The sequence below is a fragment of the Semicossyphus pulcher genome, unplaced genomic scaffold, assembly GCF_022749685.1.
Source record: "Semicossyphus pulcher isolate SPU_LCO1_2020_fin unplaced genomic scaffold, fSemPul1.0.p SCAF_5, whole genome shotgun sequence".
NCBI classification, from domain to species: domain Eukaryota; kingdom Metazoa; phylum Chordata; class Actinopteri; order Labriformes; family Labridae; genus Semicossyphus; species Semicossyphus pulcher.
Window position 1 is genome coordinate 33,389,745 of NW_027211726.1, and position 26,541 is coordinate 33,416,285.

The 26,541-nt window shown below is 45.5% G+C and overlaps 3 protein-coding genes across 3 annotated transcripts; 2 read left to right on the forward strand and 1 right to left on the reverse strand.

Moving 5' to 3' along the window:
- Window positions 1-206: 206 nt before the first annotated feature.
- pex11b (peroxisomal biogenesis factor 11 beta) lies at window positions 207-4,322 on the forward strand. The gene is made up of 4 exons (XM_069681583.1): window positions 207-479; window positions 1,385-1,500; window positions 1,576-1,777; window positions 2,077-4,322. Exons 1-4 carry the CDS (start codon window positions 424-426, stop codon window positions 2,483-2,485), a joined length of 783 nt encoding a protein of 260 aa, XP_069537684.1. The 5' UTR covers window positions 207-423; the 3' UTR covers window positions 2,486-4,322.
- Window positions 4,323-4,633: 311 nt separating this feature from the next.
- ilf2 (interleukin enhancer binding factor 2) lies at window positions 4,634-11,134 on the reverse strand. The gene is made up of 14 exons (XM_069681253.1): window positions 11,043-11,134; window positions 10,491-10,550; window positions 9,402-9,444; window positions 8,434-8,538; window positions 8,255-8,332; window positions 7,865-7,967; window positions 7,654-7,719; window positions 7,144-7,260; window positions 6,949-7,027; window positions 6,765-6,852; window positions 6,479-6,655; window positions 6,193-6,283; window positions 5,878-6,039; window positions 4,634-4,702 (listed from the first exon to the last, which is right to left on the reverse strand). Exons 1-13 carry the CDS (start codon window positions 11,045-11,047, stop codon window positions 5,888-5,890), a joined length of 1,164 nt encoding a protein of 387 aa, XP_069537354.1. The 5' UTR covers window positions 11,048-11,134; the 3' UTR covers window positions 4,634-4,702; window positions 5,878-5,887.
- Window positions 11,135-18,821: 7,687 nt separating this feature from the next.
- tmem200b (transmembrane protein 200B) lies at window positions 18,822-25,445 on the forward strand. Its single transcript, XM_069680856.1, has 2 exons — window positions 18,822-18,896; window positions 24,043-25,445. Exon 2 carries the CDS (start codon window positions 24,087-24,089, stop codon window positions 25,323-25,325), a length of 1,239 nt encoding a protein of 412 aa, XP_069536957.1. The 5' UTR covers window positions 18,822-18,896; window positions 24,043-24,086; the 3' UTR covers window positions 25,326-25,445.
- Window positions 25,446-26,541: the final 1,096 nt, after the last annotated feature.

The following is a 26,541-nucleotide window of genomic DNA, read 5'->3' on the forward strand; positions in this document are numbered from 1 at the left end:
CTTGTTTTCCTTATCAAACCCTCAGCTATTAGTTATTTGTTAGCATGACTTTTAAAAGAAACAGATGTGTGAGAGAAATGTTTTCCCTGTACCTCCAGGCTAAGCTTCGACTCCAGTCCAGTAGGTGGCGGTAACGCGTGTCCGGTCTGCTACTACCAATCAAAACGTAGAAGAAGACGCGTCATTTCCGAGTGCAAGGAGAGCGAGGTTGTAAACAGACAGTTCAGCTCTTCTGTCACTCAAACTCTGCTCATACTGCTACTTTTGAAAGATCTACATATTATTTTCTCCGTTAGCATCTCGCTAGCTGCAAACTAGCAACTCAGGAATTACTGCCATAAACAGGTAGCAGGTTAGAAGCTCGTTTAGAAAACTAGCGTGCAGCTGCTTACTTAACTTACAGGCCGAGAAGAAGAAGTCAGTATGGACTCCTGGGTTCGGTTTAACGCCCAAAGCCAAGCCAAGGAGAGAATAATCAGGTAATGTTGTCACCTTTATGAGCAATAACAATAACATTCTTACTGTGGCTACAGATGCTAATGCTAACGCAAAGTTATGGAGTTAGCTAAATCTCTGCTAGCTTACTGGAAGAAGTAGACACCTGTCTTTAAGTTTGTTGTTGTAATTGTTACCTTAAAGGTTTATTTGAAAGAGAAGTTCTAGTTCGCAGTAGATTTCTATTTTTAATTTTCTTGAAAATTATATTTTCTTGCTATAACAATTTTATTTTATTTTTAAATTTTATTTTAGTTGTAAAACATCCAATTACGACCGGCTACATCAGCCGACTGTAATTATTTTAAACAAACAACACTTTAACAACAATCTTGATACAGATCTCTTATTAGAATTATGAATCATAAAAGTCTAAACTCTGCTTGACATTTCAGTGTCACCTTCATCAGTGCTCTCTGGTGGACACGCTGTGTAATGCAGACACTTTCTCGATAACCCCAAACCTTCTCGACCTTTCTTATTAATCTGCTCAAAGGTCCGCACCTCTTTTGTTTGACCACCCAGCACTTGATCTTTTTTTTTACTCAGATCTTCAATTAAATTATGAACGACATATTTTTATGGCTTTGCTCCCAGCCTGTGTTTTTAACTTGATGCAACATTTGATTGACTGCTTTATGCAGACATTTTATGCAACTAATTCACATGATGTGTGTCAGATGAAGTACTCTATAGGTAACTATCACTTTAAAGGTACTGCTGTCATCATTTTGTAAGCGACGCCCGCCCCAGCTCAATATATAGAGATATTGTTTGATCTGCAATAATCGTATAAACTGACCTGGTTGATTTATCTTTCGAGCTTTATTTTCAACAGTATGTGTGCTTTCTTTGGTGGGTCTAATGAGTGTGTGTGTTGCTCTCACAGGGCTGCTCAGTATGCGTGCACTCTGCTGGGCTACACTCTGCAGAAAGGCGGAGCGGCGGCTGAACTTCACAGAACCATCAGTCAGCTGGAGGCACACATGAGCCTGACCAGGAAGTGTGAGTGAAGCACAACGTTCTTTTTTAAGCACCTTAGCTAAAGGATTGTGGCTGATGTGAGTTTGTGTCCCACAGTGCTGCGTCTGGGGAACTCTGTGGAGGCCCTGGAGGCGGCCAAGAGGGCGATCCACCTGTCGGACAGCGTGCTGAGACTCTGCCTGACCATCAGCCACCTGAACAGAGCCATGTACTTCACCTGTGACAACATCCTGTGGGCGGGAAAAACAGGAATCATCTCCAACCTGGACCAGCAAAAGTGGAGTCAGAGATCCTTCAGGCGAGTTTATCTGACAAACGGTAACCCTCGTACATGCAGTCAGTCAGACGCTTTTATTGTAGTTTTGAAGTGATGGTAGCCTGTCACAGCTGTGCAGTGTTCTATACACAGACAAAAAACTACAAGAAATAAAGACTGAATATCCTCCAGTGTGAGAAACACACCTCACAGCATGTGAGACTGAGGTCGAGCCACCTCTCCGGTTGATCTCTGTGCAGCTAAAAACATTTTAACGTCTTTATCGGTCATTGTTAGAACTTCCCTTCACTTTTAACCCTCTGTGTGTTTTACCTGTGCAGGTATTATCTCTTCGCACTGATCCTGAACCTGACTCGAGACCTGTACGAGCTCCGTCTCCTCGTCGAGTGTGAGGAGCGTTACAGAGCCTCCAAACGTCCCCCTTCTCCCGCCTCCCTGCCTGCTGAAGACCTCTCCTCCCCCTCCTCCTCACATGTCGCTCCAGCCGCCATCTCCCCGCCTGTCATGTTAGCGGGGCTCCGCAGACAGCTCCACCTGCTGCTGACGGTGCTGTACAGCAACCCGCCGCTGCTGCTGGACCTGCTGAAGAACAGCTGTGACATCTTCATCCCCCTGGACCGGCTGAAGATTTACCCCACAGGCTCTGGCTTTGTGGGGGCCTGTGGACTGGCCTCCTCCATCCTCAGCATCCTCACCATGGTCCACCCCTGGCTCAAACTCAAGCCATGAACACAGACTCCCACAGGAAGAGGAGGATGAGGAGGAGGGCTATGATCAGAGTCTAACACACTGATGGTTTAATGAGGACAGCTGATGATGTAGAGAACAGGACATCCAAAGCCTTTAAATATCTAAAACAAGTGACGGGCTGCATCCAGGAGCTCACTGCTGTCCTCATCCAGGACCACAGCCCTGCAGTGATCCCTCACACAGCTCTTTACAGGAAGAATGTTCAAAATACAAACTCGTCAGATGGCAGGTGCTCGTTTCAGTGAGCGACAAGGTGACAACGTGACATATCCCGACTCAAACTGACTGTGGCATGTGAACAGCAGCACCGGCAGCACACACACATTCAGTTTCATACAGAACGGTGAGGCATGTGATTTGTTATCTAAAGTATTACCATTAAACCTGACAGTTGCCTCCTCTGCTGGCAGAAACAAGAGAAGCTTCTAGCTTCACCTGAACCGAGAGTTTAAGTAGCTGTCCACACTCGCTCCACTCGCTCTCTTTTATATTGAAAACTGCACACAGAGGCTGAAACATCCTCTCTGGTCTAACCAGACGTAACCCCACAAATCCACACCAAGATAAAAAGCGATCAGGGTGTTGGACTGAGCCCGGTATGAAGCAAGCATGCAGATGCAAAAGACTGTCAGGAGGGAACTTGTTTGAGAGGCGAACCCAGCAAAGCACATGAAACACAAGCAACTTTATGATCTTTATATTTAAGTATTCACCTTAAAGATGTAATCCGAAGTTCTCAGTTTCCTTCTCTTTGGCGCCACCTAATGGTGATAAGACAATGCAGGCGCACACGTCCCGATAAGCAGACGTCCACGGTCGGCTCCGGCTGTAACTCCTGATTTTCCTGGCTGACGGTCGCTTTCCTTTTCAGACTGTTTGCTTCATCTGAGCGTCGAGTTTGTTTCTTCTTCTTTGGATTTTCACTTCTTGTTGAAGTTGTATCTGTAGTCATCCATCTTTTCTTTGTTTGTTCAGCCATAGTAGATTACTGTTTACTCGCAACACTTGCAGAGAGCGGAGAAGCAGCCGCTTAGCTCCGCCTACCCTCTCTGGCAGACCAACCACTGCTGGCTGATGGAAAACGTGTCACTAACTGGGCGCCGCCACAGACACCCAGCCCATAATAATACTATATACTGCAGATGAAAGGCTTTCATCAGTGGGCCAGAGGCTCAGTCACCATGTGTTCCCTCATTCAGATAGATTTACATATTACATACATTATATATATACATATTATTTACATGAACATCTTCATGATTAAATCTTTAAGAACCAAACAGGTCTTTCTTCTCGTGTTTGAAACTGAGGCAGCCTACAAACACTCTGCACTGAGAGTCAGACCTCGACATGTTGCTGACTGATCGGCACACAGCTTCCATTGGCTTGTATTTGGGCTCTTGATCGTCAGGTGTCCGCCCCTGATGGAAGTCGATCATACTCTAAGCACATTTGCACCTGGCTGATGTTTTTGTGTATTCCTGGAGAGTTTGTGTTTTCAACATTCTTCCTGCGTTCCATTTTTATTACCCACGAAGTTACTGAACCTTCAGCGTCCTGTGAGCCTGATGAGAAACTGAACTCATCAGCAGGACGTCTCTGCACCGACCATTAACGGCTGGAACTCATTTTATTGGGAACAAGAGATCCATGTGAAATATGACGCAGATGTAATGATTGAACACATTGTGACCTGAGTCTGAGAGATCATCGCTGTATGTTTTAATGTTCTAATGAGACCTAATGTTCTAATTCAAGTCATCATTCAATAAAACCACACTTTGTGTACCACACCTGTCTCACACACACCTGTCTCACACACCTGTCTCACACACACACACACCTGTCTCACACACACACTCTCTCACACACACTCTCTCACACACACACACACACACACACCTGTCTCACACACACACACACACACACACACAGTTTGCTTGTATCTTTGAGGACTGCTGCTGCCTGCAGAGAATAAAGTGTATGTGCGTGTTTGACTCTGTGAAATACTGAGACTCAGGTTAACTTAAAAAAGTTTAATAAGGACGTCACCGTTACAAAGAAGTAAAAAGAAAACAATAAAAACATGAAATCACGAGGCCGGTCCTCTCTGTGGACGCTGCTGCTGCTGCTGCTGCTGCTGGTGAACGCACCACGGCCCGCTGAGACACTCGTTAAATACGCTTACAACAGACACTGTGGGAGAAGAGCACAAAGACTGTCCTCAGTAACTGTGGACGTCACATCGAGGCTGCTTTAGAGCCAACAGTTTAACACCAGCACGGAGGACAGCGGGGTCGAGCTGTGTGGCGTTCCTTCAGGATGATATCAGGGCTGGAGGAGACTTCGGTCTAACTGCTTCTCTTGTTTTGGTTCATTTGAAGGAAACTTTTACCAGCTGTCAATCAGGCGTTTTTACTGATCAATACAGAGTCAGATCACTCCAGCTGGGAGGACGTGCTCTGAAGTAGCAGCTAAACGAACAAGCTGACCTCCTCACCAACAGATTTTACTTTCAAACGTTAACATGCAGCGTCCAGACGACTCCAGAGGTTTACAAGCCCTCAGACTTTTGGAAACACTGCTGACCCTGTTTGAGTTTGTTTCAGCGAGGCCGAACAGAACCTTTCTTCTTCTTTTAGAGCAATGCATGATGGTACATAGGGATTTAAAAACACGTTCACTAATCTCCCTTCCTGATTCGTCGTGGCACGATCACGAGACTCTTTTCCAGCAGAAACAAATGGCGCCAGCCGAAAGCAGCAGCGGTTACCTCCACATGAATAACTAACTGCAGGCTGTGCTGACCTTGTTGCCTGTTTGCTGCTGTAGTTAAACCTCCACATGTGCAGGAGGGATGACATCATTCCAGCTGTGTTATCAGCCCTGCTGGGAGCGCCACAGGTTCGAGTCCTGCACACACGCACAGCGTACGCTAATGGTCATGTGATGGGGCGTTATAGTACAAAGGGCATTTTGAAACCGAGCTAAAGCGCTCCTTTGGAAGGATTTCTTTTTAGTTTTAAAATGGCCTTTTAAATTAAGCGTATAAAAACATTAACTTTATGTTTGTGTTCACGCAGGTTCTTTTGTACGGAGGCCCACACGGGCCATCGCACTGCAACGGCCCGAGCGGTTTCCATTACACGACACAGGCTGCAAATTCAGAAACGATGCCAATTTAAACACAAGAGTCCAAAACACATGCAACGACAGCAACGTGCTGCAGGCTCGTTCCCTCAGCCCGTCTCCTCGAACAGAAGCTGCTCGGGCTGCTGCAGAGCGACTGCCCTCAGCGTGCACTGTGAGCTACGGAAGAGCTGAGGACTTGTGTGTTAAACTGTTGGTGTGTGAGATGCAGCGTCTCTGACCTGAGCTCCGTCACTCCTGGGTCTCCATGCTCTCGTCCTCTCCGTCTCCGCCCTCGTCCAGGGCCTCGTCCTCCTCCTCCTTCCTCTCCGGAGGTTTCTCGTAGGCTTTCTCTGATGGAGTGACGATCACGCCGTCCCACGTGGACATCTCTGTCGCCAGGTCTGAAACAACAGTGGCACAGCAGTCTCTTCAGGTCTCTACATGATGGAAATGTTCATACAGGATCTCTTTTTGGTTTTTGGTCTCATATAAGCTCAAATCGATCCCTGCTGTAAACGCGTCTCTTCCCCTCGCATTAAAGAAGCATCTCTTACAGCTGGCGTCTCCCTCCAGGCCGAGGATCTTCCTGTACCCTCCATGAGACAGAACCCTGACCAGAGTCTGCGCCGTGAAACACACCATGTCCTGCGCGCACACACACACACACACACACACACAATAAATGATTATCACCTCCAGAGGATTTTACAAATCAAGCAGCTTCTGTGAAACATGCTGGGTTGAGACTTCATCTCCTCCTGCATCCCGGCAAACACCTCCTGGGTGCCTCAGGGTCGACAATAATCCTGCTCCCTGCATGTTCATCAGGATCAGACCCACCTGCTGCTCCAGGGTCATGACCGTGTGCACTCTGAAGTTCCCGCTCTCACAGGGGTCGGTGATGCCCACAGAGCCGGGCAGGAAGAGGCCAGCAGCCAGCATCTGCAGGCAGCGTCTGTACGCCACGTTCAGGGACAGGGGCTGCCTGGACGGGTTGTTCATCACTGCAAAGTGACCCTGGAACAGATTGTACAAATATTTAACACCTGCTCAGTACACCTGTAAAGGCTTGTGATGCACAAACAGCCTCAGGTTCAAGAGAGCAGCTGCAGACTCGTGGTCTCACCAGCAGGTCGAGGATCCAGGGAGTGAGGGGTTCAAACCCCGGGAAGCGCAGCCTCAGGTCCTTCAGCAGGCGGATCAGCACTTTGACCCTGCACGTGACCAACAGACAGACATGAGATTACTGTGCTGTGATGACCTCTGCATCAAACAGCAGGAGCGACGGGAGGGAAGGAAGTCCTGCTCACGTTGACTGAGAGGCGTTCTCCTCAAACCAGCGGGCGTGACGGATGGCAGCGAGGGCGCTCTGCAGAACCTTAATGTCCACTGGAGAAACAACACAGAGTTAACCTGAGCGCGTGTTAACCCTTCAGCTTCAGGGTTCCTCAGAGATGTGACAGAGTGTGCGTTTGTGTGTAGTGATAATGTGTGTGCGCTCTCACAGTGCAGCTCGGGGTCCAGCTTGCGCAGGTTTGGGGGGACGGTGGTGATGAGGATCTTCACTGTAGCATCAGCTGAACTGATCTCAAAGCCGGTCTCGTTGGTCAGCATGGAGAGGACTGAGACAGCAGGTACACAGTCACACACACTGCGTTACAAATGTCACATAAACAATTACTGTGTGTGTTGTTGGTGATCAATAGTCAATGTTAGTCGAATAAAACCTTTGAAAGATTCAACGTCATACTTTCAGTCGCTCCTTGTTAATAAGAGTCCAAAGTTTTCCCTGCCGATGAATCTGCTGTGTAAATAAAGCTTCCTGCCTCGACGCTGCATCACACTTACATTCACTTGTCAGTTGCTGCATGAATAAAAGGCCTGCATGCTTCTTATCAGACACCTGCTGATACTCGGGTCCTGGTCTGTCTTTGAGGACCTGCTTCACACCTCCCTGTTAAACTTAAAGTGTGTCTAAACCTTTCAGTAAGTTTACATCAGTCTCACGGTTTCACCTTCAGTCGGATCCTGTGTGCGAAGAGTCTCCACCACTTTGTTTCCCAGAGCAGCCACGGCCTCCACTGCAGAGGAGAACATCATCATGACCCACCGTAACAGATTCAACTCGGACATTTGTGACTTTAAATATTTCTCCGTGTCACAACAGCCCGACATACTGTCGTAGCACATTAACTCTTGAAGCTTATGAAGGTGTGAGCGTCTCACATGTCGGGAGGATCTTCAGGATCACAACCAGGTCGGCCACGTTGTGTCCCGTCGTCATGGTGCCTTTCTTGTAGGAGCCCACCTGACGCACCTCTTCAATTTGCTGTGAAGAGACAGACCGACAGCTTCATTAACATAACATGTAGTAATGTTAATAACTAGCTAGTTATTTACGGCACACTGCACATTTGAACAAACAGAAATGAGAGTTTAGTGAGCAAATATTTACACTGAACAGTTTGAGCCCCAGAAGTTAAGATTTAGTTTAAAGTCAAATTTAATTTGTTTTCAAATCAAAAACACATAAAATCTTTAGTTTACACGCTTCAGAAAACTGTCTGTAGTAACATCACACAACAGGCGTTACAAGCACAGCAAACGTCTCCTCACCACTTCAAAGTTTCCCGGGGCGACGATCAGGTTATCGATGACATTATTGATCTTTGTCACCAGAGACAAGATGGACGACTGCGTGGAGGAAGAGAGCGACAAACAGGGACTCTGTCAGCGACTGTAAGCGTCAACATGAGACTGACTGTTCCACATTCAGTGCGTGTGAGTGGACCGACCTGTTCAGCAGGTGTGGGGCTCAGGTCCTGGTTCCTCTTCAGCAGACACTCACTGAAAGCCGTCTCATCGGGGGCAGGCTTCACTCTGGGGAACGCCATCTCACACTGCCATCAACAACAGTCGGGTTCAGAACTCAGTCAGCTCCAGGACAAACATTCTCACACAAGCAGAAACACAGAGGAAACATGGCCTCCTGGGCGTACCCGATGCAGACAGGCTGCACAGGAGGCCTCTCTGGGGAATAAATGACTTAAAGGTTCAAAAGTTTTGTATTGCTTTGGTAGATGTGTTCATCCTGCAGCCGTGAAACAGGCTGTAACGGCTGCAACATAATCCTTGATGGGTCAAAGGTCGTCCACTAAGAGTTCTTGTTGTTTCCACTGACAGGCTCAGATTGTTATTCTAAGTGTGTGACAACATGACAGAAAGGATCCCTACAGAGATAGACCTTTTAGTTACAGAGGAAGATGATTGTTTTAACCACACACAGACGTTACATCTTCACGCTGCAGTCAGACAGAAAACAAACTCGTTTCGAGTCAGGTGTTTAGATCAACTCAGGAATAATCCTGTTCCACATGTTGAAGCTGCAGTCTGACGCCATGTCTCATTTTTGCCCTCCTTCGTTTCTAAAAAAACTCCGTCCACACGAGCACGGTTATAAAAAAATCTACGTCCAAACGAAAACGCAAAAACAGAAACGCTGTCATGAGATCGCCACACCAACAGGCGGCGATATAACCTGGTCATGCAAAGAGGAAGAAGAATCGTGGCCAATCATACGTCTGAAAAAATCTATCCCGACGCCTCTTTCCTCAGTGTAACAGGCGAGTAACTGTACATGTATGTGTATGCACATCTCTGTAGAAACGGACTCAAAGATCCGTTTTCAGTGACCTAAAACGGCGTTTGTGTGGACGAAAGAGCAAAACGCAGAGTGGCCTGAGAGGTTGTTCATTTTACTCACCACATAGAAGTCAAACGGGATGTGTGGGACGAATGGACGGTACCTGAACAGAAGAACAGTTGACAGTTTTGTGAAACAGACTTCGAGCAGTGAACATAAATAGCATCTGAAGTTAGAAAATGCAGCATCAGATACGACTGAATGTACGGTTACAAAACAAACAGCAGTTTCTGTGGGCCAGTTAGTGACTCACTGTGATTTTAATATGGCACTTGGCCCTTTTGCTATATGTTCATTATCTGCAGTGTGCAGACAAATAACAACAACAAACTCATCCTAAATAAAAGCATCAAAGGAAAGTGAACTGTGCATAAACATAACCTCCTGATTAATTAGAACTGTCCTGATTAATAAAATCAATAATCCATTTGAGTTAATTCACCAGGTGAAGGCTGATGTTTTGTCTGTTAAATTCTCTGTAAGGTTTGCAAAACATTGATCGGGACACGGACAGAGGACACACACAAACAGACTGCGTAATAGTTTTTATCCACAGGCAGTCGAGTGTGTGGAACGCTCCGCCCAAAACTGAGGACATATCATCATCATAGCAACTTTACGATCTATGTATCTGTTTTTATTCATTTATTTTTACCTGAATGTTTTTACTGCCAAGAGAGCTGCTAAACTGTTTGTCGTTGTTTTCATGACAATAAAGTTTCTTTCAAACTAATCTAACGTAGAGATCTTCCTGTCTAACCCCGTTAGAGGAACACTTCTATCAGTGTCTGCAAACGTTCACCTCCCGCGAGAAAAACATTAAAATACACAAACGTGTATGATTACATAATACAAGTACTGATTCCTCTTCCTATATAATGCACACAAATACTAACACGAGTACACACACTCATTTTATATACGAATATACACATATGACATAAAACAGTTAGATATAGATTTTGTACAGTAGTGTTGTACCTAATGATCATCTGAGTATTAAAACAGAGTCCTGGTTGGTCCATTCATTAACAGTGATTTATTCTAACTCAAAAACAATCTGAAAACAGCTGAACACTTGAACCGGCCATTATCGTGATGTCTCCTGATGTTGACAAACCAAAGTAACCTCTCTGTGGCTGGACTCACCCCTGCACCAGTCCTCCTCGGGACCCGAAGCGGCCTCCCCGGCCCCTGCCGCGGTCCCCTCTGCGCACAAACACAGAAACATGTGGAACTGCTCACAAACATTTGTTGTTTTTAAAAGGACTCAATTTATGCAACATTAACCCGTCTGAGAATATGAATGCTCAGCTAGCTTGCCCAGCTAACATGCTCCCATACACACATCATTGTGCATCCATTCATTCATTTATTCGGCTAGCTGGTTAGATAATGTCATGTAGCCCCCTGGATGTATTAACTACCTGTGTAAAATGACAAATGTATCCGCATGTCACACATGACACCCTTAATGCACTTTAAATTTTAAATTGGTTTCTTTGCTATCACGTTAGCTGGACAATACTCAGCATTCAAACAATGCTCACCGTTAGCTTCATGCTAACATAACGCGTTCTACCAGGCACCCCGAGCTAGATTACTAACACAAAACCTAACGACTACAATCAACACTTATACTGTATAAAACTGCAAAACACAGCGGCATGTCATGATACACGTTTTGAATGATAATATTACCTCATTGCGTACGACGTTTTGATTATTTAATGTGAAAATCCTGGGAGAACTGTTCACCGTCCACCGGCTCCTCTGCAGCTGCTGCTACTTCCGGTTCGTTCTTCTTCTTTGATGATTAACGGCAGCTTGCATCCTTACTCTTGCATTACTGCCATCTTCTGGAGATAGTGAAGTCCTACAGTGTCCGTTATGAAGGCTGATTTTCTGACCAGTAATGAGGTATGAGAATGCTGCTCGGATGAAATACAAATTAAAAAATGACCTGATACATAAAGTTAAACATTTATCGAAATATCGTGATGCATGCACACGTGTAAAATAGCCTATAAATAATGGATTTCCAAAACAAGCATAGAAGGTCACAAGGCCAGAACATCTTAATTTAAATTGACTTAAATTGACCATTTAAAATCCATTTGGAAACAGCATTACACAAACTAAGTTACACAAGGTTTTACAAAGGGACAAAGATGGATTATGTGGTATAGTAAGGCCCATGTTGAAAACCTTTGTTTACTATATTTATTTATTGATATAAAAATATGAAAGAGATGAAAAATGCACGACCACAGAACCACAGCGAGGGTCGATCAAAGAGAGTCTCAGATGAAACAAAAAGTGTGCAGAGATCTTTTGAGGACATGCAGTGAATATGAATACTGTCCTTTAGATGCATTAAACATGAAGAAGAAACTCAGGAATATTATCAGACACACCACAGTATGGACTCTATTTCTTTTCTGTGCCATTTGTGCATTGAAAACGATTTAACCCATGCATTAGTGTTAGAATGACTACACAGAGCACATCCTGCAATAGAGAGGAAACTAAAGGTACCCAAAGTACCATCATCCTTGTCTCTGCTGCCTGCAGAGACAGCCTGCGGGGGTCCTTGGTGGGGTGTATTCTGAGCACATGTTGGCAGCTACTTCCTCTTTTTTTTTTTTTTTTTTTAATTACACTTTTTAAAGTCATTGTCATTCAAAAAGAAAAACAGTTGCAGCAGAGGTTAAAGACTGTGTAGCTGCATCAGCAGGAGTTTCAAGTGTGGAGGAGAACCAGATGGTATCAGTGGGATGGTCCTTAAAGTGAATGTGCTGATCAGGTAGCACCATTCTTCACAATGACTTTCTACACATCCCTGCCTCAGTGTGTCATACCCAGGTGCTTCCATCATCAATCATGTGCCCAAGAAAACAAGAGCAACCTGGCCGACTGACCAGCTCCAGGCAGCACTGAACTCTGCAGTGATGAAGGGCTTTGAACGGCTGCACAAGGATCACATCTGCTCCTCAGTGCCCAGCACGCTGGAGCCACCAGAGTGTGCAAACAGTCCCAATCAGCAGAAGACACCACAGCACATCCTCTGGAACCATCCGGTCTCACCTGGACAAGAGAGGAAACAGTCAGACCTCATCTGACCCACGTTTAGATAAACTCAGATGTAGATTATATGAAAAACAGACATGCAGTTGTTGAATGGTAATTGTTGTAACAAGTATTTTTGAATGCCAAAGAAGAGAGCTGGACTTTCAGCTGTGCTTTGAACGACTGAGCCGAGGGGGCAGATCTGATGTAGGGGGCAGTTTGTTCCACAGCGAGGGGACCACAGCTCAGACAGACAGATCACCCCTGAGCTTCAGGTGAGCCCGAGGATGGACCAGAACAGACTGCGCTGAAAGGTTGAGCTGAGGTTTACAGAGTCAGATCGGTTAAGGTGAGTGCTTTCGGGTTCCTGTTGCAAATCTGGCAGCAGAGGAGGACTGACTGACCCCTCCGTGTACAGGGAGTTACAGGAGTCCAGGTGAGTGCTAATAAAAGCATGGCTCACTGTGCAGGTGTATTCTTGACTTCCAGATTAGCAGGCCTCGGTTACAACAATCATAAGGCACACATCGTCCACATTCATCCTTAACACTGGAGCACCTCAGGGCAGCGTTTTAAGGCCTCTGCTGTTCTCGCTCTGCACAAACAACTGAAGCCACTTTAACTACACAACCATCAAGTCTCCTTTCATAAGGCTGTAGGTTCTGATCACAGATAATAGATTTCAATAGAATAGAATAGAAAACCTTTATTTCACATTGTAACACCAAATGTGCTGCTCATCTCTTAAAACAACATAACTTCATATCCACATGAATCCAGCCACACATGACACACACAATAGTTGTATTGCACATGAAATATGATTGCACATTATTGCAGTATAAAGAATATATAAACATAAAGAAGCAGGGGAGGAAGTACTCGGTGGAGAGCGGGAACAGCTTCGGGTACCTTAGTGTCCATGTGAAGTAGTTATTGAGCCGGGCTCTGCACACTGACTCACTGGTGACTCAGACGTTGAGGAAGGTCTGAGTGTTTTCTTAAACACTCGGGGAATTCTACTCCTGCACCAACGAGAGCGTCCGCCACCGCCTGGAACAGAAACACTGCATTGAACAGGAACACAAGGCCCTGTGAAGAGTGGTTTGTTCTGCTACACATACGATAAGTGCTGCTGCCCTGCTTACAGTTAACAGCAGGCTCTTGAGACGTTTAACACCAAGGATGTCCTCTTCATCCTCTGTGTGGAGAATTCAAGCTGCTACCCTCCAGACAGAGATTAAGACAACCAAAGGTCTAAGAGGAGGAGAAACAACCAGGACTGATGATGGTTCCACATCCTCGAAGCATCCTGCTGTCAGTTGATGCACTCGTTTATCTTAACGTGTTTTTCTGTCTGTGCACCAGAGTCTCAAAGTAGACATTGAAGATGCTGACAGATGATACATGAAGGAAGTATCTGGATCTAAATCTATCTGCGAATGTTCAGCAGCAGTTCATTGGTTAATATATGATTTATGTATCCTGTGTTAAAGTTTACTGTCACATGTGGGCAGACAGAGTTTAAAGCAAACAGACTGCAGGTAGATTTAATATCAGGTGAGTTTCTAACCTGATTCACACTGTGTGACCTCGCTCACCAGCCACCAGGTGGAGACAAATAACCACTTCTGTTTCTTCTTACGCTCTGGTCTCAGATGTGTCCATGACATGAGTCCAGAAACAACAAGAGACAAGCAGAAGAGCAGAGGGCAAAAATACAGACGGGACAGGTACTGAGGTAAATGTGAGAAATCAGGATCAGGACAAATGTTCATGTCGACTGCAGCCAACAAGTTGTATCATTTTATCTTATTCTGTGTTATTAGTGGAGTATTTCAATCCTCACATGTGGTGGGTATGTAATAATTGATTGTATTGATTGGATACAGGATTGATTCTTTACTTGTACATGTAAAAACAAAGAATCAATCCCAACAATAATGATCAAAGCCCGACATCGTGACTGCTTGTTTAAATAACGTTTCATGTTGAAAGTCCTTTACACAGTGTATGAGTTAATGGACGCCCCGTGTCTGACTCAAGTCTTTTTCCTCTTAGAAAAAAACAGACAAGTGTGATGACTCTTATGCTGCACATGCTCAGTTGGTCACTGCCCCAACCAGGAAGAGGAAAGACACATTCAAGTTGTCCTGCTGCAAGTATTCTTACGTATTGTTTCATGAGCTGCAGTTTTTCACACTGTGTTGAGCTTTTATATGAATTCATCAACATTGAAGTTTTAAATGTAGCTGCCCTCTGAGTGACAGTCAGCATGTGCACAAGCTGCTCTGACAGGGCTGGTAGATGGTTATTGATACAGCACATTTGTGCTTTACACAAGACAACAAAACAAACACATTATAAAACCACAAGATAAAAAGCAAAGTGAAGATAAAACATATCAAACATCAGAAGTTAAAAATAATGTACTAAAAGGCAGCTGTGAACAGGCGAGTCTTCAGCCTTGATTTAAAAGTGTTTCAGCAGACCTGCATGTTTGTGTGAGTTTGTTCCAGATATACGGAGCATAGAAAGTGAACTCCTCCATGTTTGTGTGAGTTTGTTCCAGATATACGGAGCATAGAAAGTGTTTGACCCTGGGGACAGAAAGCACATCTGTCCCGGACGACCTGAGGGGTCGGGATGGTCCGTACTGTTAGAAGATCACAAATGTATTGGGAATGGGAAATGTGTCTTTATTTTACAATCAATACATTTTTAATAAACTTTAAGCGATGAAACAGCATCAGAAACATCTGCACTCTGACCCAGAGCGGGCCCATGCTCTTCACATGAACCAGCTAATTACTGTGATTGGACGGGACGATCATATCTGCAAAACAAGGAATACCATTTTGGAATAATATTCTTACTGAGTTCAAAACGTTACTGCTAATAATAATAATAATGCTAACATCTATTAGCATACTAATGACCTACAGAGGCTAATATCTCTAGCTAATAATGCTAACATCTATTAGCATACTAATGACCTAAAGAGGCTTATATCTCTAGCTAATAATGCTAACATCTATTAGCACACTAATGACCTACAGAGACTTATATCTCTAGCTAATAATGCTAACATCTATTAGCATACTAATGACCTAAAGAGGCTTATATCTCTAGCTAATAATGCTAACATCTATTAGCATACTAATGACCTAAAGAGGCTTATATCTCTAGCTAATATGCTAACATCTATTAGCATACTAATGACCTAAAGAGGCTAATATCTCTAGCTAATAATGCTAACATCTATTAGCATACTAATGACCTAAAGAGGCTAATATCTCTAGCTAATAATGCTAACATCTATTAGCACACTAATGAGTTAAAGAGGCTTATATTTCTAGCTAATAATGCTAACATCTATTAGCACACTAATGAGCTACAGAGGCTTATATCTCTAGCTAATAATGCTAACATCTATTAGCATACTAATGACCTAAAGAGGCTTATATCTCTAGCTAATAATGCTAACATCTATTAGCACACTAATGAGTTACAGAGGCTTATATTTCTAGCTAATAATGCTAACATCTATTAGCATACTAATGACCTAAAGAGGCATATATCTCTAGCTAATAATGCTAACATCTATTAGCATACTTATGAGTTACAGAGGCTTATATCTCTAGCTAATAATGCTAACATCTATTAGCATACTAATGACCTAAAGAGGCTTATATCTCTAGCTAATAATGCTAACATCTATTAGCATACTAATGACCTAAAGAGGCTAATATCTCTAGCTAATAATGCTAACATCTATTAGCACACTAATGAGTTAAAGAGGCTTATATTTCTAGCTAATAATGCTAACATCTATTAGCACACTAATGAGCTACAGAGGCTTATATCTCTAGCTAATAATCTATTAGCATACTAATGACCTAAAGAGGCATATATCTCTAGCTAATAATGCTAACATCTATTAGCATACTTATGAGTTACAGAGGCTTATATTTCTAGCTAATAATGCTAACATCTATTAGCATACTAATGACCTACAGAGGCATATATCTCTAGCTAATAATGCTAACATCTATTAGCATACTTATGAGTTTCAGAGGCTTATATCTCTAGCTAATAATGCTAACATCTATTAGCATACTAATGACCTAAAGAGGCTTATATTTCTAGCTAATAATGCTAACATCTATTAGCATACTAATGACCTAAGGAGGCTTATATTTCTAGCTAATAATGCTAACATCTATTAGCACACTAATGAGCTACAGAGGCTGATATTTCTAGCTAATAATGCTAACATCTATTAGCACACTAATGAGTTACAGAGGCTTATATTTCTAGCTAATAATGCTAACATCTATTAGCACACTAATGAGTTACAGAGGCTTATATTTCTAGCTAATAATGCTAACATCTATTAACACACTAATGACCTACAGAGGCTTATATCTCTAGCTAATAATGCTAACAGCTATTAGCATACTAATGACCTAAAGAGGCTTATCTCTCTAGCTAATAATGCTAACATCTATTAGCATACTAATGACCTAAAGAGGCTTATATCTCTAGCTAATAATGCTAACATCTATTAGCACACTAATGAGATACAGAGGCTTATACTTCTAGCTCCGCCCACCAGTCAGTTAGACCTGAAGAAGCCTTTCGGATGAGACATGAAACGTCTTCAGGACCTTCAACCAAGTCCAGCTGCCTTTTGGATCAAGCTTAGCGTCACCGTGAGCTGGACGCCTGAGGACCGTCACAAACATTCTTATTGAGACAAACAAAAGTTAATTTAAAGAATTTAACTTAAAAAACTTAAAACTTTTAAAAATGTCATCACATCAGCATCTCACAAACATTAGTTTTCCACAGTTTGTGCCCTCAACAACGAAAGACTTCTTTGAAGTCTGTCAGAAGAAAGGTCGACAGTTGATGAACCTGAGCCTGGATGACGCCGTCGCTCATTTGAAGAACTTCTGCCGAACTTCAAAGAAGTCTTTTTTCTTTGGTGAAGGAGTTTGGGAACAATGTTAAATAAACTAATGATGATCATCAATGAGAAAAGTGATTTTTAATTATTCCTCAGGTCACGTGTCATGTGACATGTGACTCGCTGCCTGTGGTGACGTTATGTGTTCCTATTGGCTGCTGTCCCAAAGTGAACTCAGAATCTGTTTAAATCATTCACTAATGATTCACAAAGGTATAATTATGTTTTGACTTCACCTGGTGAGGCACGATTATTAACTCACTATGAAGTACAAAGGGGCATCGGCCCATTGTGGTAACATAACTCATGAATATGTTAATCAATATATTGACAGGGAATTAATCAATGGATACAGATGTAATTCATGTATTAAGGATGTGAATCATCATGACTCCTTATTAGTTGCTGATGTGGTAATCAATGATGCATGTGTTAGCTCTTCATGAGTTATACATTAAGTAAGTGTTACAGTCACACGTTAATGAGCAGACAGGTGTACGTTCAGTCCTTACACTGTACCTGAAGTGGAAGTAGACACATCAACCATCGGTTTGTGGACGACAGTTTTAAAGCTTTCTAACCGTCACCATCTCGGCTTTGATTGGATGAAAGGATGGACAAACAAATCTATCCTGATTGACAGGTTGCTGTGTGAATAACTTGAAGACTTGAAGAGATGAGCGATTGAGACCATACGCTCATTAGGAAAATGTTTCCTGAGGGATTAAATCAAGAGAGAAGAAGGACCATTTTCTCATAGACTTCTATATAATCAGACAGAGGAGTCGCCCCCTGCTGGACGTTAGAAAGAGTGCAGGTTTAAGGCACCTCTGGTTTGGCTTTTCATTTGCTTCTCCCCTGCTTTTATTTTGAAAAGCCCAGGCTGCCTGCGAGGAGGAGGTGTCGGTTGCTGGTTGCTTGACCGTGTTGCTCCATGTGAAGAGGCCGCAGTCAGTCTCCGGAGCGCAGCGGCGGGGCTGGACTCTGCTGGGAGCTCTCTGTGAGGCGGACCGGAGGAGCTCCAGAACTGTGCCTGGTACCAACATGCTGGAACAGAGTGACTAACCGCTGCGATGTGATGGAGACTCTTCATCCCGAGTAATCTGGATGTTCTGCTCCTCAAACTGAGAACAAGTTGCAACAGGAGCTAAGAAATGCACAGGCAAGTTTCCAGAAGTGACCGGCGGATCTGAACCACGCAGAACAGAACCAGAGGATCCTCTCTGCTCTGGTGTCCGGTCCCGGTCCCCCCCCCCCCTCTCTGGTCTGGGTCTCGCCTCTGGCTCGGGTCTCTCTCCTGGTCCCGGTCAGTGGATGAAGTGAATAAACGCGTTCTCCCTGCGCCCCGTGCTGTCTGTGGGATGTGAGTGCGCGCGGGGAGCTGCTGCTGTGTTGTCGTAGAGGAATGCAGCAGCTCGGTCAGTCAGACTCGGTCCTGTCTGTCTGGAGCCTCCACACAGCAGACACTGCTTTCGGGGAGATAGACCGGCACGGCGCGGCTGTCCATCTTTAAGGTACATATGAAACGCTCCTGTTGATTGCATGTTTTTATAACCTTGAATGAAGATGCTGTCAGAGCTTCATGGGGAACACTCGTTGGATGCTTTTGTTGCATTTTCATCACAGAGTCAGATTTGATTGCACACACACACACACACACACACACACACACACACACACACACACACACACACACACACACACCGGGCTGTCAGTTAACGTCTCATGCATCTGTCTGTTCACATCATGAAGAATAACTTGTAGCTTCCCGGCGGTGAACTGGCTGCAGACCAGCAGCTTCCTCTGCCGGCTGCGAACAGAGTGATGATGATGATGATGATGATGATGATGGTGATGAAGGGGCTCTAACACGGCATGTTGCCTGCGAGGCAGGGCATGCCGCTTTAACTCGATAAAAGAAGTGTGTTCTGCAGTTTACTGTGTGATTCATTAAAACCTGCAGCAGCAGATCAGGATCAGAATCGGACCAGGTCCGGGTTCGGGTTCGGGTTCGGGTCCGGGTCCGGGTCCTGCAGCGGTAACTTGTGGCTGCAGTCGGCTGTGAATCTCTCCGCTCAACATGTTTGTGTTGCTGCAGTCAGACCCTAAAAGCACAGAGCCATATCACTGACATACTGCTGTATGAATAATGCAGTGTTCCTGCACAGCTGGTACTGAGAGAGGGAATAAGATTTACTGCAGGTGAGAGGCACGTTAGAGCTCAGCTTCACGTGCAAGAGAGAAAAACAGAGAGAGACAGAGAAGCTCAAACACATAGTTTATGTTGTGAACCAGCTGCATCATCAGCAGGTTCATTAAAGGCCTGAAATGTTTGTGTTTGTTTGCACATTTGGATTGATTGAATACATGAACTGTTCGGCCTTTGTCATAAAGTCAGACTGTGACTCTCAAAGCTCTGAAGGCCAAGGTGAAACACTGACCTTGGTCCTTAACCTGGAGGTGTTTAATTTACTGTCAGAAAACATGGAAACAAAAACGAGTCTTCACACGTGAAACATAATTAAAACTGTTAAAGACAAAGAAGCCTTCAGCGGACGTGCATGCTCACACGTTATTTCCTCTGCTTTCCTGTGATAACGAGTAACTTCAGTTGTTTTCTGGAGATCTCTTATTGATCTCGTTATCTCGAGATATCAAAGCTGGTTTTCTCGAGATAACGGGATCGTTTTGTGTCGATGTATAAAACAGAACAACAGGCTGCTCTCTGTGACGTCACAGAGCAGGACGCTGCCATCGGCCACACAGATGAGGTCGTTCGGCCTGCTTCTGTGTTTGTTTTGAGGGGATACGAGATCATCTGACGTCACGGTGGTGCAGCTGTGTTATCTCGAGATCAATAAGTTATCACAGGGAAACAGAGTAAATAAAATGTGTGGATGCATGTCCGCTCAGGGCTTCCGTACTGATTAAAGCAGTTCATCTTCGCTGACGTTCTGGACGCAGGACGTGAAGAGGGGCTGCGAGCTGAGCGGCTGCTTGTTGCTGTTCTCAACGTGCTCGGCTTGTTTTTCTGTCAGGTTTCCTTCAGACGTCGTCGTTCGTTATGTTTTTACAGGAGCTGAAGAAGTCGCCGAGGCCTCCTCCAGATCAGAACGAGTCAAAACACAGAATAAAACTGTTTTCGGGAACGTTTATTTTTTGCTCTAATCCTACATTTCTGTTTTGTTTCAGACTGTTTTTAAGAATAAACTGTGACATAGATTCTTGAGCTTTGCTCAGCTTGATGAAGTATTCTTAAAGTCACACGTCTTAGTTTTTAAGGAGCATTTAACCACATCTCATGATCTTCATGATCACATGGAGTTTGGGCCAATGTCAGGGAGGGGCTCAGTTGTCATCATGTGACTGGAGGTTAACCCAGAGCTGTCACACGTCACGATTCATAGCTTGTTTGGTAACGGTGCACGTTCAGCAAAGCGATTCATTGATACATTCGTTAAAACTAATTTGAACTTTGTTTGGTCGGCCCAACAACATACCGTTCATATAGTTGAACTCCTTCCAGTGTGAAGTCTTTGTTAGCTTGTTATGCTTTTAAATTAGCTTCACAGACAATAAGAAGACAAAAGAAGGCTGTGAGAGGAGGAGGTTTATTTATTTATTGAATCTTTATTTGTATCGGGACCAATGACTGTATTTAAAGATGGCCGACACGCCTCCTCCTCCTCTCGTTGTACAGAAGTGAAGCTAACCCCCCCCCGGAGCGGACGCTGCCATCCTCTGTATCCAGAGCGTGTGCAGGAGAGATCAGCTGGTGGAGCCGCCGTGTTGACATCCCGCCCCTTCCTATACCCGACACACAGGAGCGTGTTGGAGCCCTCAGGTGTCCTTGGCGTGTAACTATAATGACAGAAACCATGTTTGAGAAAAATGTATTTGATGTGTATTTTGATTTTATAGTTTGACTCATGTCCCATCTGTTAACATGGAGGAGGCGGGCTTTATGAGCTATACTGCAGCCAGTCAGCGGGGGGCGATAGAGAGGGTTTGGCTTCACTTTAGGGAGCCGTCATGTCGGCCATCTTTATATCTGGACTATTGTAGGGACAAGAAAGAAGCATGTAAACCGACACTAAGCTACGTTACAAAGCCTGTCCTTTAATGGGACTTTAAAAAACATTAAAATCAAGAGACAGAAAACATCGCGTCAACAATAAGACAGACAGAACGATACAAGATTCAAATATCACACAATAAAATCCCGTTATGTGTCAGGAGGAAGAGTTGTCTGTGCGTGTGAGCGTCAGCATGTTACAAACCTCTCTCGCTGGTTCTAACAGGCCGAGCAGCTCGTTCTGCGTGTTGAAGTGTTTGAAGCACTTTTTCCATCTCTGCTCTGTTTATGAGCGTGTGAGGAGAACAGCACATGTGTGAGTGTTTCACTACTTTTGTTTGTACCTCGTTGGGTTTACAAGCTCCCCACAGACACGGAGGTTTGGATCAGATTCAGAGGTGGTTAACGGAGAAAAAGGACTCCGCGTGGTAAACAACCGCCGAGCAACGGGGGAGCAGAGTGAGTTAAAGCAGGGCTCAGTATGTCTGGACGCCAGGCAGCCATGAGTGAGTGTAATCTCTCTGACATGATGACAGAGAAGATGCATTTGGTTTCTACCTACAGCAGACAGAGTGGTACAGAGGCTCTGAGGCTCTGCCAGACTGCAGACACTTTTATTTTGTGATTAAAGACATTTCCATCACAAGCCTTCTCCTCGCCTCTCTCTGTGCGTCACAGAATACAGGAACATTACTTCATGTCAATAATAAAGCTTGTTACGCTATGATAACGCTTTACAGAAACCTCTTTGGCCTGTGATGGTGCTTTAACAGTCACTTCTATAGGCTGAACTATTAAGAAGTTACTGCATTGGAAGCACTTACCGCAGTTCTACCGCAGGGCTCCCCAATTAAACTAAATGTTTTGAATCATCATTCACAGAGGCCCTGAGTCGACTTGCTGTTTGTCAGCTGGATGTGTGCACTTTAGTTTGAATCTGCATCATCGTACACACAGCTGAAGGAGCGGCAGCCTGAGCGGCTCCAACTTTACTAAACATTTATGAGGTTCTTACTGGGAGCTGCCGCTAGCTTGTTTCTAAGTGCTCAGCTTTTTTTAATGTTCGTACTCGTTCAGTTTTCAAGGTTTCAAACTGAAGCTGAATCATCCACAGGTCTCCCCACCGACAACACAAAAAGACCGGTTCATTTTAAACGAGTAAAACTGTTAGTGACGCAGTGCTTAAATCAGCATGTCAGAGATGCTGCAGGGGCTGCTAGCCAAGCTGCTGCTAACGTTAGCTTTAGCTTCATCTTAAAGGTGAACTATGAGACTCATGTGGGCAGATAGAAGTTGTGTGGGTGAATGGGACGAACAGGTGTGAACGGGCTTCAGGCCACGAGGTCATCATGTTAGTGTAGGCCCGATCATGCTGACTCAGTCAACATGTTCTGTGTGAGGGGGGCCCGTGAATCTCATCCAGTAAACTCTAGTCCGGGTCGCTGACCGTCCGCTCAGTCTGCTGTCTGCTCTGTGTTCAGTGTTTCCTGACAAACAGCCAATCAGCAACAGGGAACGTCCGTGCACTTTGACCTCTGCTTCTGTCAGACACTGTCCCTCTCACACATCGTCACCCAGGAGGGCCGAGCTGCGACCTGAAGGAGGTCACGTCCATTCATACGTGTGTGTGTGTGTGTGTGTGTCTGTGTCTGTGTTAGTTAGTTGGTGAGTGAGTTAGTTGTTAGATGTTACTTGTTTGAACCGTTTCATGCCCATGCATGTCCTTGTATTTGGGGGCGGAGCTTCTAAACTTTGCACCGTACCTTTAAGCTGAATGAAGAGCGGTCTGTCCTCTGGTTCTGTGTCACACAGCTGGCTGTAGAGGAACTGACTGTAGCTGTATGAGTCCTTGTTCGGCACTTGAGCAGCTTCTGTGGGTCCGATCATTAGTCCCTCTCTCCCACTTATCAGTAAAGTTAATGCCCGGCTCGTTCTCCCAGGCAGCTCGTTATTCTCCTCTCATCAGATGAAAAGAGCCGGTGCGATCACGGACACCAGTGGCTTCTGTTTAGTTCAAAGAGCTCCTCTCAGGGCCGACTCGGGGCGTTCAAGGGCTCTTACTAACGACTCTGAAGCCTCCTGGTCTCATCTTTAGAAACACACGGCGTGTCGCAGACAGCCGTCGGTGTTTTACTTAAAGGCACAAAAAGGCTCATGTATGACTTCACTACGGCTTTTTACTGCCAAGAGTCATCTAAGGTCTGCAACAGGTAACTCAGACAGGTGAAGAATTACTGACACACATTTCAGCAGTGTGGAAAAACATCCTGTCTGACCTGTAAACCAGGATAAAGGTGTAGCAATGAGTCTCCACCCTCTCTGGTCACTACCAAAAAACAAGATGGCTACCACTGAAATGCTAAACTTCATGCAGGCCACAAACAGGGGGGGGGGGGCGTCACGGTGGCCACGGTCTGTGGTAGGAATGCACATTTAGATGTTTTTGTGTTGCCGTCTTCGTGATCAGATCTGATTCGTGAAAAGTGTTAAAATAAATATAAAATGACAAAGTTTGTGTAATTAAGAGATAATCAACAGTCACTGTTCTAGCTGCATTAACCCTCGATGTGTCCTCTCTCCCTCAGTCCTCTGACCAGCTGAACCCAGCAGCTCTGGACTGACCGCTGCCATGAAGACCCAGAAGGCCCGGGCCGTTACAGCTTCACCTTCCTGCAAACGGAAGCGTCGCTTCACCTTACGAGGCAGGAAGAAGAAGGACCGGGTGATCCGAGGAAAGCTCCGCATCCGCTCCATGCCCGGAGCGTTCCTGGTGCTGGGGGTCGTGGTGGTGGTGGTCGGCACCGCCCTGGCTGTGGCTGGATACTGGCCCTACCGCTTATCCAGATCCTCCATCCTGGGATCTGCAGACGGGGAGGGTTTCTCTGAGACGCAGAGTTCAGGCTGGAGCCTGGGAGCCAAAGGCCTCCTCTCCACAGCGAGTCTCATCCACAGCGAGAGGATGAAGCTGCTGGGCCCCGTCATCATGGGGGTGGGACTCTTCATCCTCATATGTGCCAACACGGTCCTGTACGAGAACCGCGACAGAGAGACCCAGATGCTGCTGGCTCAAATGCGGAGTGTGATCTGCTCGGTGTCAGCGGCGGTGCCTTCAGCCGACCTGACGGAGATCGCAGCGGCCAACTCGATGGCCAAACACTACCAGTGGGTGAGCAGCTTACCTGCCGCTCACCTCAACATCCTGTGTCTGCAGCAGCTGGCCAGCTCCGAGCCCCTGCTGCAGACCAGAACGCTCACAGACCAGGAGGACGGCGTGGAGGGTGTCTACCAGCAGGCAGTCCTCCACCACCAGGAGTCCGAGCCCCCGCCCTCACTCCACTCCTCCCGCTCCAACTCCTGTAACTCCAGTCAGACTGACTTTAACACACAGGGAGGGGCCGAGCAGGAGGACAGAGCCAGCTACCACCCGCTGCCCCCCACCCTCTTCAAGCTGAACAACTGCCTCCTGTCTGCCAGCTCCATGTCCACGCTGGGGATGGAGGAGGTGGAGGTCCCAGCTGCCCATCCGCGGCGCTGCCACAGCATGAGCTACAGGACTAAACCTTACATCCCCCGGACAGGTGTGCGTCTGATGGAAGGACGTCAAGCACCCGGGCAGGAGGAGACGGAGGAGGGGGGTGGAGTCATGAGGAGGGAGGCGGGGTCACAGGTCTGCGTGAACATCCCCCGGCAGGTTATGGAGGCCGCAGAGGAGCAGACGCATCGCAGCTGGCCTCGGTTGGACCTGGGCGGCGGGAGACGGTACCTGAAACTGGAGAACAAGGAGGACTCTGTGGACAAACTGCTGGACCAGTTAGAGCAGCAGAGCTCCACGTGGGACAGGAGCTTTGGATCTGGGCCTTTCCAGTGACGAGGGGACTGCAGGGTACAAACAGCAGAACAACCAAGGAGTACATTTTATTCCTTCTGGATGCTAAAAACTCTGTGGATCATTCGGAGCACAGTTTTTCTCACAAAGATCTTCCAAGACTTCGACCCGTTCTCAAACTGAAGTGGATTATTGATACTCGGAGCTTCTTGTCTTTGCTCGGCAGGATTTTGCAGATGTTTTTATAATGCAATGAAAATATGCAGACCCCACACTGTCACGGATCAGTGCAGCAGTGTGAGAGACTCCTGATATTTGGATTTGCTTTCTCAGAACAAGGCGTGAACAACCTGATGAAGCAGACGGAGGGCTGCAGGAGGACGGGATTGTTTTCACTGTGCAATCATTTCAGAACCAAAACTACCTGGACTCCCGAGCCCGTCAGGTGCTCACAGTTCTAAAACAAAATGCAACTAGTATATAAAAATGGGTCTCTGTCGTCAGCCGAGGTCCCGTTCTCTAAATGCAATGCATGGCCGTGATGTACAGTGTGTTACATCCTAATACTTATGCACAGTAATGTCAGTGTTGGTTTTATGTGTGTAAGACGTGTTCATAGTTTAGGAGTCACTCTGGTTTCTCAGGTTTGGCCGTTTCTGCTGCAGCGTGACATCGTGATCACCGTGCTGAGATCTGGGAACATGATGGATGAGACTGAAGGGAACTCTGGGTTATAACTGGCCTGTAACCGCCACATCATGTGTTAGCATATACTGCACTTACTGTTTGTTCATTCATTAGGAACATTTCTTTTACCGCATTTTGTTCTTTGTTCATATTTTATTCGTCTTTAGGGCCAAAACAAAAACCATGTGTGTATGATGAGTGAATAAATAAAGCACGAGCTGCTCGCTGTGAGAGAACGCTCAAATGAGAATCAAATGTTGTTTTTAGCCACAGCTGCGACCGCAGCGCTAAAGAGGCACAGAGTGCTCCGCCTGCACCTCCAGCGGCCTTCCTAAAGAGGTGGTGTCTGATTCTGAAGGCAGGTCCAGGTGTCTCTGTATCACCCAGCCATAGTTCAGAAGTTAAGTTTGGAGGTAAATGTCTCTGAGTTCTGTCCTCTTCTCTCTCAGTCATAGTCAGTGTGAAACAGCTGCAGCTGTTGCAGATGTTCTCAGCGTCTCTGCAGTGCGGTGTGGGGCAGCTGTAAAAGCCGTTCCTGCAGCAGCATTGTGACGTAAAGAACTACAGATCA

Coding starts and splice junctions, on each gene's coding strand:
- pex11b (XM_069681583.1), top strand. CDS start 424: ATGGACTCCTGGGTTCGGTTTAACGCCCAAAGCCAAGCCAAGGAGAGA. Junction 480..1,384: donor GCCAAGGAGAGAATAATCAG/GTAATGTTGTCA, acceptor TTGCTCTCACAG/GGCTGCTCAGTATGCGTGCA. Junction 1,501..1,575: donor CATGAGCCTGACCAGGAAGT/GTGAGTGAAGCA, acceptor TGTGTCCCACAG/TGCTGCGTCTGGGGAACTCT.
- ilf2 (XM_069681253.1), bottom strand. Junction 9,445..10,490: donor CGAGGAGGACTGGTGCAGGG/GTGAGTCCAGCC, acceptor TCTTCTGTTCAG/GTACCGTCCATTCGTCCCAC. Junction 7,261..7,653: donor CACACAGGATCCGACTGAAG/GTGAAACCGTGA, acceptor CTGCTGTCTCAG/TCCTCTCCATGCTGACCAAC.
- tmem200b (XM_069680856.1), top strand. CDS start 24,087: ATGAAGACCCAGAAGGCCCGGGCCGTTACAGCTTCACCTTCCTGCAAA.